Source organism: Schistocerca nitens, chromosome 4 (assembly GCF_023898315.1).
Source record: "Schistocerca nitens isolate TAMUIC-IGC-003100 chromosome 4, iqSchNite1.1, whole genome shotgun sequence".
In the NCBI taxonomy this organism is placed as follows: Eukaryota; Metazoa; Arthropoda; class Insecta; order Orthoptera; family Acrididae; genus Schistocerca; species Schistocerca nitens.
The window spans coordinates 208393549-208410223 of record NC_064617.1 but is presented as its reverse complement, the minus strand read 5'-3'; the positions used below and the strand labels follow the sequence as shown (position 1 = coordinate 208410223).

The following is a 16675-nucleotide window of genomic DNA, read 5'->3' as shown; positions in this document are numbered from 1 at the left end:
CGACAATATAACACACAGAAATTCACTTAAGGTGTAGATAACAAGGATACATAGACAATATATAAAGTGTGTGTCATATTATTGCAGGCACCACTAGGACAATTACCTGAAGCGTTCTTCATCCACCATATGCAAAATCCTTTACTACACTGCACCGACAGTACAGCATGAAAACTAGGTACTACATAAATGTTGCTTGATGTATAGGGGTAGTTTAATCAGCATTGTGGTAGGTTAGTTATAGAGAATGTAGTTGTAGCTAACATAGACTTCGAGCACTATACAATGTATGATTTACACTCATTGCGTACTATACTTTTGTTACATTATTACATGTTATTTTCAATTGTACTTCATTTGAACATGATATTGCTGCTAATTGGTTGGTATACTTCACAGCACAGATAAGCTGCCTAGTGCTAATGACTTTATACACATTATACACTACTGGCCATTAAAATTGTTACAGCAAGAAGAAATACAGTTGATGAACGGGTATTCACTGGACAAATATATTATACTAGAACTGACGGGTGATTACATTTTCACGCAATTTGGGTGCATAGATCCTGAGAAATCAGTACCCAGAACAACCACCTTTGGCCATAATAACAGCCTTGATATGCCTGGGCATTGAGTCAAACAGAGCTTGGATAGTGTGTACAGGTACAGCTGCCCATGCAGCTTCAACACGATACCACAGTTCATTAAGAGTAGTGACTGGTGTATTGTGACGAGCCAGTTCCTCAGCTACCATTGACTAGACGTTTTCAGTTGGTGAGCGATCTGGAGAATGTGCTGGGCAGGGCAGCAGTCGAACATTTTCTGTATCTAGAAAGGCCCGTACAGGACCAGCAACATGCGGTCGTGCGTTATCCTGCTGAAATGTAGGGTTTTGCAGGGATCGAATGAAGGGTAGAGCTACGTGTTGTAACACATCTGAAATGTGACGTCCACTGTTCAAAGTGCCGTTAATGCGAACAAGAGGTGACCGAGATGTGTAACCAATGGCACCCCATACAATCACGCCGGGTGATATGCCAGTATGGCGATGGTGAATACATGCTTCCAATGTACGTTCACCGCGATGTCGCCAAACACGGATGCGACCATCATGATGCTGTAAACAGAACCTGGATTCATCCGAAAAAATGACGTTTTGCCATTCGTGCACCCAGGTTCGTTGTTGAGTACACCATCGCAGGCGCTCCTGTCTGTGATGCAGCGTCAAGGGTAACCACAGCCATGGTCTCCGTGCTGATAATCCATGCTGCTGCAAACGAACGTCGTCAAAGTGTTTGAGCAGATGGTTGTTGTGTTGCAAACGTCCCCTTCTGTTGACTCAGGGATTGAGATGTGGCTGCACGATCCATTACAGCCATGTGGATAAGATGCCTGTCATCTCGACTGCTAGTGATACAAGGCCGTTGGGATCCAGCATGGCGTTCCGTATTACCCTCCTGAACCCACCGATTCCATATTCTGCTAACAGTCATTGGATCTCAACCAATGTGAGCAGCAATGTCGCGATACGATAAACAGCAATTGCGATAGGCTACAATCCGACCTTTATCAAAGTCGGAAATGTGATGGTACACATTTCTCCTCCTTACACGAGACATCACAACAATGTTTCACCAGGCAACGCTGGTCAACTGCTGTTTGTATAGGAGAAATCGGTTGGAAACTTTCCTCATGCCAGCACGTTGTAGGTATTGCCACCGTGCCAACCTTTTGTGAATGCTCTGAAAAGCTAATCATTTGCATATCACAGCATCTTCTTCTGTCAGTTACATTTCGCATCTGTAGCACATCATCTTCGTGGTGTAGCAATTTTATCAGTAGTGTACTTATACCTCGAGCTACCATGGTTCTGCAATGTTATAATATCCAGATGTATGTTTACTTCAATTACCTTGATATTGTATTCATATCACTACATTGCAATTTTCAGATCTTTGCTATTCATCCCCTTTATTCCTTATGTCTTTGTTATACTACAGTTAGACATTAAGCACCATGCTAGCATCTAGGCTTTGTTGATGGCTTGTGGATGATATGAATTATGTATAGTGAGCTAACTGATCCTATTTGTTACCACATATGTTTCCTCCATGTTTCTAGTATTTTTATCACATAATCTCAAATGACTTTTATTAAACATACCTAATAGCAATATATGTTCTTCAATGATTTGTAATAGTAATAAGGAGTGGAACAGTTGAATGTTCCATTTCAGTATCTACTTGTTGATTAAACTACACCTAGACATTGAGCAACAATTTACGTAGTTCCTAATTTTCATGCTGTACTGTTGGTGGTATTTAATAAAGGGATTTGGAGGTATCTAATAAAGAGATTTGCTTATTGTGATTTAATAATACACCAGTTAATTGCCCTTGTGTTGCCTGTGATAATATGACATGCACTTATTTTATTTTTTCTGTATCCTTGTTATCTACACCTTAAGTGAACTTTTGTAAGTTATTTTGTCAATATATTTTTCTACATGATAATGTCATATAACTGACGTAATTGCATATGTATCAACTGCTATGATGAACATATAACACATCCTGTTACTTTTTTAGATCTTATAAAAAAATTAAAAAATATTTTTAAAACTTCAAAAATTTTAAACAAAACCATTTTGTAATGTACTCTGATTGGGATTGCTTCTTGTTATAGCAACACAGCAGCTCGCTGAAACCAGTAATCAAAATAAATGCTGTATTATAGCTAGCATCAGATGAGTCTCTGTCATGTCAAACAAATATTGTTCAAATCATTCTTAAAAGTGACAGAAAATAACTGAACTCTCAGAAAGTGTGACAGATACATCTGAAGGTTTTCTTTTCTTTTCTTTTTTTTTAAAAAAAAAAGTCTCCGCTTAAACGATACTCAGCAAATAAGTAAAATATTTTGTTGTATTCAATACAGGATTTCTTTTCCAGGGAACTAGGAATTTATTTTCATACGTAAGCTGATTACATGCAAAAAAAAAAAAAAAAAAAAAAGTGTATATAATTAGATGTAATGTTTATCCACATACTGTGCTGCCAGTTTACATACATCCCAAAATCAAAGGTCTTGATATTAGTTTTAGCTCCATACATTTCTCAATGCGTAAGTATACTACTTCAAATGATTGCTAACTTATTGTCGACAGACATCACAAAATTTATTACAATCTGTGTTAATAACTGTTGTTAGCTTTCCACCCTCTCTTGCTGATTATTATACATAAAGCCAACATTTCTTTATTTTCTGCCTTAACTGTTATGAGTTAAATGAAAACTTCATATGTCTTCTGACTGAAACCAACCACAACTACCCAACATGCGTGATCTAGTCATGAATGTATGACACAACTGGATCCCTGGAATGACAATGCAAAAAAAAACATGTACATAAAGATAATTTATAAAATGGTAATCAAACACACACTTATTTGCAGCAGCAACACATGAGCAATGAAAAGCAAGGACAGCCGCAGGACCTACTAAATAAAAATCAAAGAGATAAAAGCTATAAACAACTTGAATGCATTAGAAATGACATGCCTGATGAAGAACAGAAGATATTGTTCCTGTGTAAAAACTATCAAATACTGCATAACACTCTATGTGCTCATACCAGTTACATGTAATCTAGTAAATTAGATAGCACCTACTACTACTACAGAAACTCTGCTTCCTCAGTTACATTAACATGTTAACTGCCACATGCATAGTGAAACCATGGTGTCAAACACTGTTGTGGCTACCGGCAGGCACGTGGAGTAAGATTCTGCTGTGGCAGCCTTGTGGTAAGTAATATGTTAAATAGCTGTTGTTGGTATTTTCTTAATATTATTTTCCAAAGAGAATATGTGTAAATACAGAGGTCTATTTGTGTTAAACTATTTTTAATGCAGCTCTAAAATAAGTTTCAACTTGCCACAGAGTTAACATGAATTTTCAGTCCTTGCACATACCAACCAGAGGAAAGAACTGAAGCATGACAAATAAAAAGCAGTCATTAGGTATGCACAGATAGCTCAGTTGGAAGGGCACTCCTTGTGAAAGGCTGGTGGCCAAATTTGAGTCCCCACTACCAAGTTTTATCTTGTCATAAAAGCATTTAAATCTATTTCAGAAAAAGAAAAGAAGTTTCTGTATCTGAGATGCTTTCCCCTACTCTTTTGTTACATAATACATGTATTTCATTGGAGAAATCAAATAACAGAAAATCAAGGATGGACTAACAATATTATGAGAAGGAAAGTTGCTACTAAAAAGACTCTCACAATAATAGGTTTCGGCTATTAAGGCCTTCATCAACAACAGACCAGACACGTGTGCACATGCACGCACATGTCCCCCCCCCCATCCCCCCCCCCCACTTGCAGGTACACAAACGCAACTCACACACGACTGCAGCCTCAGGCAACTTAAACCACACCAGAGACTGCAGTCGTATGTGAGAGTTTTGTGTGTGTGTGTGTGTGTGTGTGTGTGTGTGTGAGAGAGAGAGAGAGAGAGAGAGAGAGAGAGAGAGAGAGAGAGAGAGTTTTGTGTGTGTGTGTGTGTATTGTTGACAAAGGCCTTAACAGCCGAAAGCTATAAATTATTGTGTCTTCGCTATAGCAACTTTCCTTTTCGTAACATTGCATTGGAGGACTGTACTTGGCATTTTTAAACGATGCCGTGTCGAAAGTGGTTCATTGTGATAAGGGCAGGAATCCACTCTTTCAGTACATGAGTCTAGTTGCTTTGGATCATATCAACTTTTAAGTAGCAATACCATCAGGAGTTTGGACAGCTGCTGTTTCATCAGATCACTTCTTTGAAAGCCAGAATGAATTGTGTGTAACCAAATTTCAATAACAGCAGATAGAAGGAAATCATCATATGACCAGAAAGTCACTTGCTGTAACAATCATTTGTTTTTGCTGCAAGTGTTCATACCGAGTTACAATCTTTTTCTTCTGTAACAACATAGTACTAGTTTCTAATAAAAAAAATTCCTCATTTCCAAGCCAGGCTGTCAGTAGTATCTACATTGAAACAGTGAAGGAGAATCTTGCAGTGGGATATTGGACTATACTTTATTTCTCTTTATTGTTTTCGCGGTTAACTTAGGTGTCCACTTTCTTTTCCACATATATATTTTCACCGCGTTTCATTGCTCATTTTACCTACTTCTGTTTCCTGTTTTTGTATGCTACTTCCTTGCAGAACTTGTTGATATCTCACTAGGACTCAACATCTCTCATCTGACACAAAATTCCTTTCAGACTGGGTAAATTTGAAACTATCATCATTTCATGGCAAAGTAACAAAGCTTTGGTTACAAGACCTACAAGCAGAACAATTAAAAAATATAAAAGGAGCTGTAGAGATTTTACCCAGGCAGGTCGTGTTCTGGTTAGATCTACATCTACATCTACATTTATACTCTGCAAGCCACCCAACGGTGTGTGGCGGAGGGCACTTTACGTGCCACTGTCATTACCTCCCTTTCCTGTTCCAGTCGCATGTGGTTCGCAGGAAGAACGACTGCCGGAAAGCCTCTGTGAACGCTCGAATCTCTAATTTTACATTTGTGATATCCTCGGGACGTATAAGTAGGGGGAAACAATATATTTGATACCTCATCCAGAAACGCACCCTCTCGAAACCTGGACAGCAAGCTACACCGCGACGCAGAGCACATCTCTTGCAGAGGCTGCCACTTGAGTTTGCTAAACATCTCTGTAATGCTATCACGCTTACCAAATAACCCTGTGACGAAACGCGCCGCTCTTCTTTGGATCTTCTCTATCTCCTCTGTCAACCCGACCTGGTACGGATCCCACACTGATGAGCAATACTCAAGTATAGGTCGAACGAGTGTTTTGTAAGCCACCTCCTTTGTTGGTGGACTACATTTTTTAAGGACTCTCCCAATGAATCTCTACCTGGCACCCGCCTTACCAGCAATTAATTTTATATGATCATTTCACTTCAAATCGTTCCGCACACATACTCCCAGATATTTTACAGAAGTAACTGCTACCAGTGTTTGTTCCGCTGTCATATAATCATACAATAAAGGATCCCTCTTTCTACGTATTCGCAATACATTACATTTGTCTATGTTAAGAGTCAGTTGCCACTCCCTGCACCAAGTGCCTATCTGCTGCAGATCTTCCTGCATTTCGCTGCAATTTTCTAATGCTGCATCTTCTCTGTATACTACAGCATCACCTGCGAAAAGCCACATGGAACTTCTGCACTATCTACTAGGTCATTTATATATATTGTGAAAAGCAATGCTCCCATAACACTCCCCTGTGGCACGCCAGACGTTACGTCTCTCCACTGAGAACAACATGCTGTGTTCTGTTTGCTAAAAACTCTTCAATCCAGCCACACAGCTGGTTTGATATTCCGTAGGCTCTTACTTTGTCTATCAGGCGACAGTGCGGAACTGTATTGAATGCCTTCCGGAAGTCAAGGAAAATGGCATCTACCTGTGAGCCTGTATCTAATATTTTCTAGGTCTCATGAACAAACATAGCAAGCTGGGTTTCATGAAATGACATGATACGCGAGCAAAAAACATGTACTAAAATTCTACAACAATCGATGTCAGAGATATAGGTCTATAGTTTTGCGCATCTGCTCAATGACCCTTCTTGAAGACTGGGACTACCTGTGCTCTTTTCCAATCTTTTGGAACCTTCTGTTTCTCTAGAGACTTGGGGTACACGGCTGTTAGAAGGGAGCAAGTTCTTTCGTATACTCTGTGTAGAATCGAATTGGTATCCCGTCAGGTCCAGTGGACTTTTGTCTGTTGAGTGATTTCAGTTGCTTTTCTATTCCTTGGACACTTATTTTGATGTCAGCCATTTTTTCGTTTGTGCAAGGATTTAGATAAGGAACTGCAGTGCGGTCTTCCTCTGTGAAACAGCTTTGGAAAAAGGTGTTTAGTATTTCAGCTTTACGCGTGTCATCCTCTTTTTCAATGCCATCATCATACCAGAATGTCTGGATATGCTGTTTCCAGCCACTTACTGATTTAACGTAAGACCAGAACTTCTTAGGATTTTCTGTCAAGTCGGTACATAGAATTTTACTTTCAAATTCACTGAACGCTTCACGCATAGCCCTCCTTACGCAAACTTTGACATCGCTTAGCTTCTGTTTGTCTGAGAGTTTTTGGCTGCATTTAAACTTGCAGTGAAGCTCTCTTTGCTTTCACAGTAGTTTCCTAACTTTGTTGTTGAACCACGGTGGGTTTTTCCCGTCCCTCACAGTTTTACTTGGCACGTACCTGTCTAAAACGCATTTTACGATTGCCTTGAACTTTTTCCATAAACACTCAACATTGTCAGTGTCGCAACACAAATTTCCGTTTTGATCTGTTAGGTAGTCTGAAATCTGCCTTCTATTACTCTTGCTAAACAGATAAACCTTCCTCCCTTTTGTTTTTATATTCCTATTTACTTCCATATTCAGGAATGCTGCAACAGCCTTATGATCACTGATTCCCTGTTCTACACTTACAGAGTCAAAAAGTTCGGGTCTGTTTGTTATCAGTAGGTCCAAGATGTTATCTCCACGGGTCGGTTCTCTGTTTAATTGCTCGAGGTAATTTTCGGATAGTGCACTCAGTATAATGTCACTCGATGCTCTGTCCCTACCAACTGTCCTAAACATCTGAGTATCCCAGTCTATATCTGGTAAATTGAAATCTCCACCTAAGACTATAACACGCTGAGAAAATTTATGTGAAATGTATTCCAGATTTTCTCTCAGTTGTTCTGTGACTAATGCTGCTGAGTCGGGAGGTTGGTAAAAGGAGCCAATTATTAACCTAGCTTGGTTGTTGAGTGTAACCTCCACCCATAATAATTCACAGGAACTATCCACTTCTACTTCACTACAGGAGAAACTACTACTAACAGCGACAAACACGCCACCACCAGTTGCATGCAATCTATCCTTTCAAAACACCGTCTGTGCCTTTGTAAAAATTTTGGCAGAATTTATCTCTAGCTTCAGCCAGCTTTCCGTACCTATAACGATTTCAGCTTCAGTGCTTTCTATCAGCGCTTGAAGTTCCGGTACTTTACCAATGCAGCTTGACAGTTTACAATTACAATACCGATTTCTGCTTGGTTCCTGTACCCTTTGAGGCTGTTGCCCTTTCTGTACTTGCCTGAGGCCATCTAACCTAAAAAAAAACCGCCCAGTCCACGCCACACAACCCATGCTACCCGTGTAGCCACCTGCTGTGTGTAGTGGACTCCTGACCTATCCAGTGGAACCCGAAACCCCACCACCCTATGGCGCAAGTTGAGGAATCTGCAGCCCACACGGTCGCAGAACTGTCTCAGCCTCTGATTCAGACCCTCCACTCGGCTCTGTACCAAAGGTCCGCAGTCAGTCCTGTCGACAATGCTGCAGATGGTGAGCTCTGCTTTCATCCCGCTAGCGACACTGGCAGTCTTCACCAAATCAGATAGCCGCCGGAAGCCAGAGAGGATTTCCTCTGATCCATAGCGACACACATCATTGGTGCTGACATGAGCGACCACCTGCAGATGGGTGCACCCTGTACCCTTCATGGCATCTGGAAGGACCCTATCCACATCTAGAATGACTCCCCCCGTGGTATGCACACGGAGCGCACATTGGTTTTCTTCCCCTCTCTTGCTGCCATATCCCTAACGTGCCCCATTACGCGCCTGACGTTGGAGCTCCCAACTACCAGTAAACCCATCCTCTGCGACTGTCCGGATCTTGCAGACTGAGGGGCAACCTCTGGAACAGGACAAGCAGCCATGTCCGGCCGAAGATCAGTATCAGCCAGAGACAGAGCCTGAAACCGGTTCATCAGACAAACTGGAGAGGCCTTCCGTTCAGCCCTCCGGAATGTCTTTCGCCCTCTGCCACATCTCAAGATGACCTCCCACCTTACCATGGGTGAGGGGTCAGCCTCAATGTGGGCAGTATCCCGGTCAGCCACAGCCGTAGTCTGATCGGGGGATGCGTGGGACAAGCTGGTCGTCCCCGACAAACCGCCATCGGGACCCCCACAGTGATGTCCATTGGCAACAGCTTCAATCTGTGTGACCGAAGCCAACACTGCCTGAAGCTGGGAGCGAAGGGATGCCAACTCAACCCGCATATTTTATCTGACGACATGTAATAAGGAAGGATTTGAGACAGGTTAGTCACAGGTGTGGCATACATTGGATTAATAGGAGCCTATGACACTGCTAGCCATAGTAAGTTGGTTAGGAAGCTATATGCTACAACAATAGGTTAGTGCTCAATACAGATCATCCAATGTTTGCTACAAAATAATCCATTATGTCACCTTGAACAACAGGAGTCTTATTAGAGAGCTGAAACATAGGATCCATTATGGAAATGTGCTTGAATACAAGTTTTGAACCACTGTTCTACTGAACGCAAGTCCAGTGGATTACTAATGTGACACTTGCCCAGGTGGTTGAGAAGCATCAGGAATCCCTTCTACACTCACAAAATGGAACCACTTAAGACTCAGGTCAAGAAAAGACTTCTGGCACAAAACATAGCCTATTCCATCATTTCCTAGTGCCCAAAAAATGGCACTGTGGTGAACTACAGCACATGGAAGATCAATGTGGTATCACGGAGAAACTTATTGATCTCCTCAACAATAAGTTATTGCAATGAAGACTGGAAATGTATTCAGATAGGAGAAATTTGGGCTCCAACAATGAGATCTCTCTGAGTATAATTTGTATAGTCGATACTTTTTAGTTATGTTTGTATATTTGTTCTCCTTTATTTGTAGTTTACATGCTTGATAAGCTTTGCTTGTATAACTGCATATTCTTCTCAATATCATAACAAAATTTCATATTCTGAAGTCCGGAAATTAACCAATGTTAATTTTCCCTCACTGAAAAGTCACTTTTTCTCTCCAACATTGTTAGTGCAAAGTATCACTGTGCATATCAAGCTGTAACAAATGTTGTGTGTGCCAATTTTTGACCCTGATGATATCAGGAAATGGTTATTTGATATGAAGCCTAGGCTGACAGTCTAAGTAACCTCTGTACAACAAAATTCAACATTTCAATAAAAATGTTTTTTGTTACTCTGAAATGTTGAGAGGTTCTATGCTGGTGTTCTGAATGCTGCGAAGAACTAAACAGACAGAAATAGACATTTTACATGACAAATTTTTTCATTCCTACTGGAAGTATTACGCAATTCATAAGAATAATTTCAATTGTATTTTTCTTTTTTCCTTCATATTCATACATAAAATAAGGTAGTTATCCTTCAAAATACATATTTATAATTGGCAACATAATTACTTATGCTAAACAATTAAACTATCATATTTACAAAGACTGAGTGTATAGGCTCCCCTGTGTAATACTGTTGCTTTCATGTAAATTCATCCTGTTCGGGTTCATATTCTATCAAAGTAGGTGGTATTCCAAGATGTGACAACAGCTGCATCATAGTTACTTTATGTCCTTGTTCATGTGTCATTTCTAATAAATCCTGAAGAGCACTCTGACATCCAGCTTTCCATTTACAGATGGATTCCCTTAGCTTTGTCAAATCATGCTGCAAACAAGAACAATGGCAGATTGTAAAAATTAAGCAATAGGGCTGTAGTACATAAGATACCACACAAAGTAATTACTTTTAGCTATAGATTAACAAAATTTCCCAGTACACAAAGCCCAAGTAGAATATAGCCTTGCCATTACCTGAAATATTTATTATACTTAACTAGTATGTGATTATAGTTCAACAACTGTGCAAAACCAGAGCGGGCTGGGGGTGATGATTTGATGAATATTATGATTATCTTGCATATGTAAGAGTGTCTTTTAAGCAATTTCAAAGTGAACAGCTATTGCAATTACAATGAAATGAAACATTTTGACGGTAACTTGTTACCATTTAGCATGCAACAATATTGTATAGTCTTATAAAATTGTTATTGAAATCTGTGGAACCAGGCAATCCACATTAAATTTTAAACAACAGATATAACAAACGTGTTTCGCTTGCCTTTTTCCGATAGAGCTGAGCAACTCTCAGCGACTGCACTTTATCCTCTTTCGCCGCTACATTTCTTTCTAAATCGGCCAGTGTTTTCTGATCGTAAACTATTTCGAAATCAGTATCAACACTCGTACTGTTTGCAATCTCTGTAACATCAGTTTGCGAACTACGGTTATCTACGTCTGGGCTTACAGTTTCATTTTCAACTGCGTCTCGCAGTTGCGCCTGCGTGCCTCTCCGCCTCACACGATGCTCTTTTTTGCTTGTAACAGTTTTCTGTGGGCCTTCACCTCTTTTCGGCGTAAAGTCTCTCTTAGGGGTTTCTGCAGATTTGAAACTGTGTGGTGTCACACATTTCGCCTTTGACAGTAATTCATCACTTCCCTCATTTTTATCAGGTGTACTTAAATTTTGACCACTTACAAAAGAACAACTGGGAGAAACAGTGGGAGATTTTCTTTTGAGGCCTACACGTCTGCAAGGAGTAAGGAGCGATTTATTTATGCCATGAGTTTGAGACTGTGGTGTTGTAGGATTACCCGTATGCTCATTAACCAAAGCCATATCAACAGAAGGCTACGAAAACACACAGTAAATACAACAGCATCTGAATGCCGAACAACTACTACAGTAACTACACCAACTTTCAAAATTTGACGCCATCAAACTTCTCACAGATTTTATTTCATCAAAGCCGTCCACAGCGGTGTCAAATACTAGCAAAGATCTTATGAATGTCGTACACACCTCCTTGGGAACACAATTCAAAGCGGCGTGTCGAGAAGAAATTTTATATTTATTTGCTGTAGGAGGAAATCTAACAAACGACGCGAGTGTAAAATGCTGGGCAAAAGATCAGAACGAGGGAACCATGATTACAGCAACCTGTCTGTTAAGTTTTTCGCACCCGCTTTTGTTTATGACACTCTGGATTTGCGGCGCACAAATTTAAATTGCTTGTTTTGGTTGTTCGTCGTTCGACAGTTTGTGGTGACTAGAGTTATGGGTTCCGTACGGCTTATAAAGATTATGGTAAACATATGCTGTTAAACAAACAACAGGGGAATAACAATGAACTCTTCATCTTATGGTAGAAGATCCCTTTTTGCTTCTTCGACGGATAGCAGTCTTCCTGTGGTATGTAAAACGTTTCTGACAAGTTATAGCCCTTCGATGTTGCGTTCAGTATTATAAGTATTGGGATCAAGCTACGCAAATGAATGAACGATTTTGCTGGTGAATTTCCGTGGGGAACAGGAGTAATGTAATAGTATTGTTTGTGAATGCTGGTAAATTCAGAACGACAAATGTTTCAATATGGATTTCTTACTGTGTTCATTTCGTGGCCCGTCTTGTGCACCATCTGCCGAAACTGGATGGAAATGAAGACAAATTTTTATTTGTTGGTAGAAATATCGTTTCTCGTCCCAGTATGAAACTAGTGTCATTTCGTATTTACATAACAGAAAATATTAGAATTCTATTTCATAAGATGATACTGTTACCTAGGGCTTAACCATCTCTGCTACAATTATTACCTAGTGCTTAACCATCTCTGTTACAATTACTTTATTGGACGTAAGGCCTACGTGGAAAAATTTGTCACACTGTTTACAATCAATCACTGGCCATTTTGCCTTGTTTCTGGTGTAAACATACTGTTCATAATGAGATTTTCATAGATATTTGTGCTTATTTTTAAAATAATACTTGTATATTTTTTGTACTTTGACTGGAATGTTGGCAAGTCATATAACACATTACTGGTGTACCTAAACTACATTTTGAATGTTAATGCAATTGTGTAATTTATACAGAGTACAGCTAGTGTTACTTGCAACCCACAAAATATAACATGGACATTTGATACATCGTTCATCACTAGTCCATTGGTAACATGTAGTTTTGTCCACAGAAGTATCAGTTTTCATTACTGAGTAGCAGCATGAACCGGTGATTTTCAAAGAATATTGCTTTTTTCCATTGTCATTAAATGCCAATGATATGCAGTACCTACTTGAGGACTGAAGTTTGCAGGAGATACTTATTTGTTTTGGCCAGTGAAGGTGTGTGCTGTGGTCTTAGTAGAACTGCCCTGCAGAGTAGCCCTTCAGTTATTTTGCCACCATGATGCACATTTTGCAAATTGATGTAATTAATGACCCCATCAAGTGTTACTCTTATGTGCTATGATTGTTCATTGCATAGCTGTAGACTATGTGGTCCAAAACATGTGAAATGTGAGATAATATGCCAGGTCTCATGAATGTGAGCAATTGGTATATTCTTTAAGTCTGATATCATATGTTACGTACAGATAGTGAAGCAGATGTATTTGTTTGTATGTTTCAGCTATAGTTATTGGTTGTGTATTTTGTTTGTTGTATGTAGTGTCGTTCTTGTGGGTGGTGGCTTGGATCATCTTGTTCAAAAGATCTGTTAGGTATGTAGAGATTGTGATCCAGTAGGGGAAGTATGGTATTTATTTTTTATTGATTTATTTCTTTTACACACATTGCATATCACAAAAAAACGTGTACATCCTTAATGGAAACCCTTGTTTTCCCTCGTGTTCTCTGATATTTTAAAGTTTTTTATATGTTTTGTATATATAAAGGTGTTAACAAGAACAATTTACCTGCCCAAAACCTTGTGTAGCTAAGATCCTGTTAGCTTTTATGTTTTTATTTTTGATAATGTTTGCATGTTAGCGATGTCATCTATATCCATCAAGGTAATGACATCGTTGTCTGTAGGTGTACCATCACATTGTTAACTAATCCAAATATGTCCAGTTTACACGAAATACTGGCTGTTAATAATTATTTATATACATGTAATGGATCATGTTTGTGTATTTCATCACCTTGAGCCAGTCAACTACCTTGTTGAAGACAGTATCAGTTTTCTAGTGTGGGTATTCTGTATATTTTCAGAGAGACAGCATGTTGCATCTGTTATAATGAGTTACAAAACTAATGAGGTTGGTACGCTGAACTCGTGTATTATCTTCCAGAGCTTAGCCCAATTAATGCTGTCATATGCCTGCCAGAAGACAATGAATGTAATTTGTGGTCTTTATCAAATTCATAAAACTTCTGCATCATTTGTCTCAGTGTGAAGATGTGGTCAGTGGTTGGATGTCCAGGGGTAAATCCACACTGGTATATGCCTACAATTCTTCCTAATAATGGTTTTAGTCGACTTAGTATTAGAGTAATGTACACATTATATCCTATCTCCAGCAGTGAGATCCCTCAATAATTGTGCACTTTTATGACATTGCCTTTTGCAAAAATTGGGCATAAGATCGCCTTTTTCCAATCTGTGGGTATCTCCTCTGCTGATCACATCTCAGCCATAAGCTGTCTGAGACCCTCTATTACCGCTTCCCCCAGTACCAAAACAACTCCACAATGATGCCACTACCGCCTGGAGCCTTACTGTTTTTAAGTGCCTCCAGGATGGTTTTTTCTCATCTGATGTTGCCTCGGGAACTACTTCTTCTTTCCTTTCTATTTTCTCTAGTTCTTTTGTTTTTACCTGATCTTCAAGATTTAGTACTTTGTCAAAATATCTTCCAAACTCATCTGCTTGCTCCACTGAAAGAACCACTCTTTCCTCACTGAAAGAACCACTCTTTCCTTACCATCCGTTAGGATTAAAATCTGTGGTCTATAAATGCCTCTCACAAACCTTATCTGCCAAAAGGAGAAGTGGATTGCTTTCCTCAACTCCTCAGTTTGCATCAGTAGTTGTTTATCATATTGTCATTTCTTCTGCTTACGATTCAATCTGTCAGTCCTCTTTCCCCTGTGTATGCAATCTTTGTGTTGTCAGTGGGATTCTTGAGTGATTCTTATCTTCATGCTTTCCTAGTCTTCACCACTGCTTTTTCATGGGCTTTGTTTGATGTCCCAGCTCTTCACTTGCACCTGTAGTGATCAGCATCTCTCTTCAACTCCACATGCAGTCCTGGATGACAGTAGAGTCATGACTTTTTCTTGATAGTGCCATCTACTTGCTCATTTGCAAGCATGTCTTTGTCACAACAAGCCACTGCTTCATTTCTCTTTCACCATTTGGTGGATGGTTTCAATTGCAGTTTCAGAGTCACTAGAAGATGGTCAGTATTATTACTTGTTCAGCACACCCATCGTGTAAGTATTTAAAATTGATTAAAATAGAGTTGTAAAAATGTAATCTGGAGTACAAGTTTTCTTGTACAGTGTCAAGCTTAAAATCACTCTGGACGTCTGAAGACACTAAGGCAACAAATTGTTCCATCCCTGGCAGTCTGATATATCCAGATACTTGAGACAGTCAGCTGCACGTATCCTGAATGGCTTGGTGGCAGGGGGTCAATTAACGGAACAGCCACTCAAAGTTGGGGTGGACTGCCACACTCAGTGCAAATCATTGAGGCAATGCTGAGATTTTCAGGACCTCTCAAGCCAGGAGGAGGTGCCACCAAATTCAGAGTGGTGGTTCACCAGTCTCTGCACACTGACTCCAAATTGAGCTGGTCTGGAAGGCTCCAGTTGGTATCAAAATGTTCTCATGATAGACAGCTTCGAACATCTTGAGGTGGGAAATACAGACAGCCATAAACCACACAGCCATAATCTAACCATGATTTGATAAATCCCCTATCAAACTGTGGGAGGCAGAACCTGTTAACTCCCCATGTCGTTCTACTGAAGCATTTCTAAATGTCAAATGATTTGAAGTCATTCACTTGTTGGTCTTTCAGGTATAGGAGCCAGGCTAATTTAATGTCAAATTTTAGGTCCAAAAGGGCACATTGCTCTTAAAATGTAAGACTTTGTTCCCCATTGTGAGCTCTGGTTGGTTAATAACTTCAAACGGCAAGGTTAAAATTGACAAACATAGCCTTCTCTGGAGAGACAGAAAATCAGTTTTATTAGTCCAAGCTTCCATCTTCCTGATGGTCAGTTGTAGTTGCATGTTGTCGTTGCAAGATCAGAGGAAGAGCAGAAGATTGCAAAGTCATCCACAAACTAAAACCATTTAGCAGCAGGAGACTGTGTAGGAGATGCCACTGAGAGCAATTGCAAACAGTGTGCTACTGGGTACACTGCCTTGGGGGACCCCATTCCCTGACTACTGCAGTCGGACAACTTATAACCAATGCAATATCGAAAACACAGATCCTCAAGGAAGGATTGGATAAAAAATGGCAGAATCCATGTAGTCCCTATACAAAAAGTTGCCAAAGGATACTGTGCCTCCAAGTGGCGGTTTTTTGGAGGTAAAAAACCACACCAATCAAATAGTTTCATCATGATAAGGAGCCTTGTCCCAAGTACAATTAAGCTGCCAAGAGCAGAATGGTACAGCCTGAAACCACACTGGGAGTAGGACACGAGCCAGACAAGGCGAGGGTTGACTGTGTGCTTGAAAGTCTTGCCCATATAACTGTTAGTGTTAGTATGATCCTGGAATTAATACTGCCTCCTTCCCAGTCATGGGGTACTGTCCATAAAAGTAGATCCAATATAAACAAGACAGGGCCTTGCCCATGCCCCCAATGCATAGATGACAGAGCATGGCATAATGAATCTGATCCAGTCCTGGAGCCTGTCTCTGGCAACAGTCAGGGC

The 16675-nt window shown here is 40.0% G+C and overlaps 2 protein-coding genes across 2 annotated transcripts in view; one reads left to right on the top strand and one right to left on the bottom strand.

The window, feature by feature from the left end:
* Nucleotides 1-9826: 9826 nt before the first annotated feature.
* Nucleotides 9827-11754, bottom strand: LOC126251776 (uncharacterized). Its single transcript, XM_049952399.1, has 2 exons — nucleotides 11058-11754; nucleotides 9827-10604 (listed from the first exon to the last, which is right to left on the bottom strand). The coding sequence occupies exons 1-2, from the start codon at nucleotides 11613-11615 to the stop codon at nucleotides 10419-10421; spliced, it is 744 nt and encodes a 247-aa protein (XP_049808356.1). The 5' UTR covers nucleotides 11616-11754; the 3' UTR covers nucleotides 9827-10418.
* Nucleotides 11755-11805: 51 nt separating this feature from the next.
* LOC126251775 (condensin complex subunit 2) overlaps nucleotides 11806-16675 on the top strand; it is a 201659-nt gene continuing 196789 nt past the window's right edge. The window contains exon 1 of the mRNA XM_049952398.1: nucleotides 11806-12188. Within this exon, the coding sequence (XP_049808355.1) occupies nucleotides 12123-12188 (66 nt within the window). The 5' untranslated portion in view covers nucleotides 11806-12122. The remainder of the gene's footprint in view (nucleotides 12189-16675) is intronic.

Bases quoted from the DNA above. Each gene is read 5' to 3' on its own strand.
- LOC126251776 (XM_049952399.1), bottom strand. From the start codon at position 11,615: ATGGCTTTGGTTAATGAGCATACGGGTAATCCTACAACACCACAGTCT. The intron at 10,605-11,057 runs GCAAGCGAAACA...TCTTGTTTGCAG, and splicing joins CTCAGCTCTATCGGAAAAAG to CATGATTTGACAAAGCTAAG.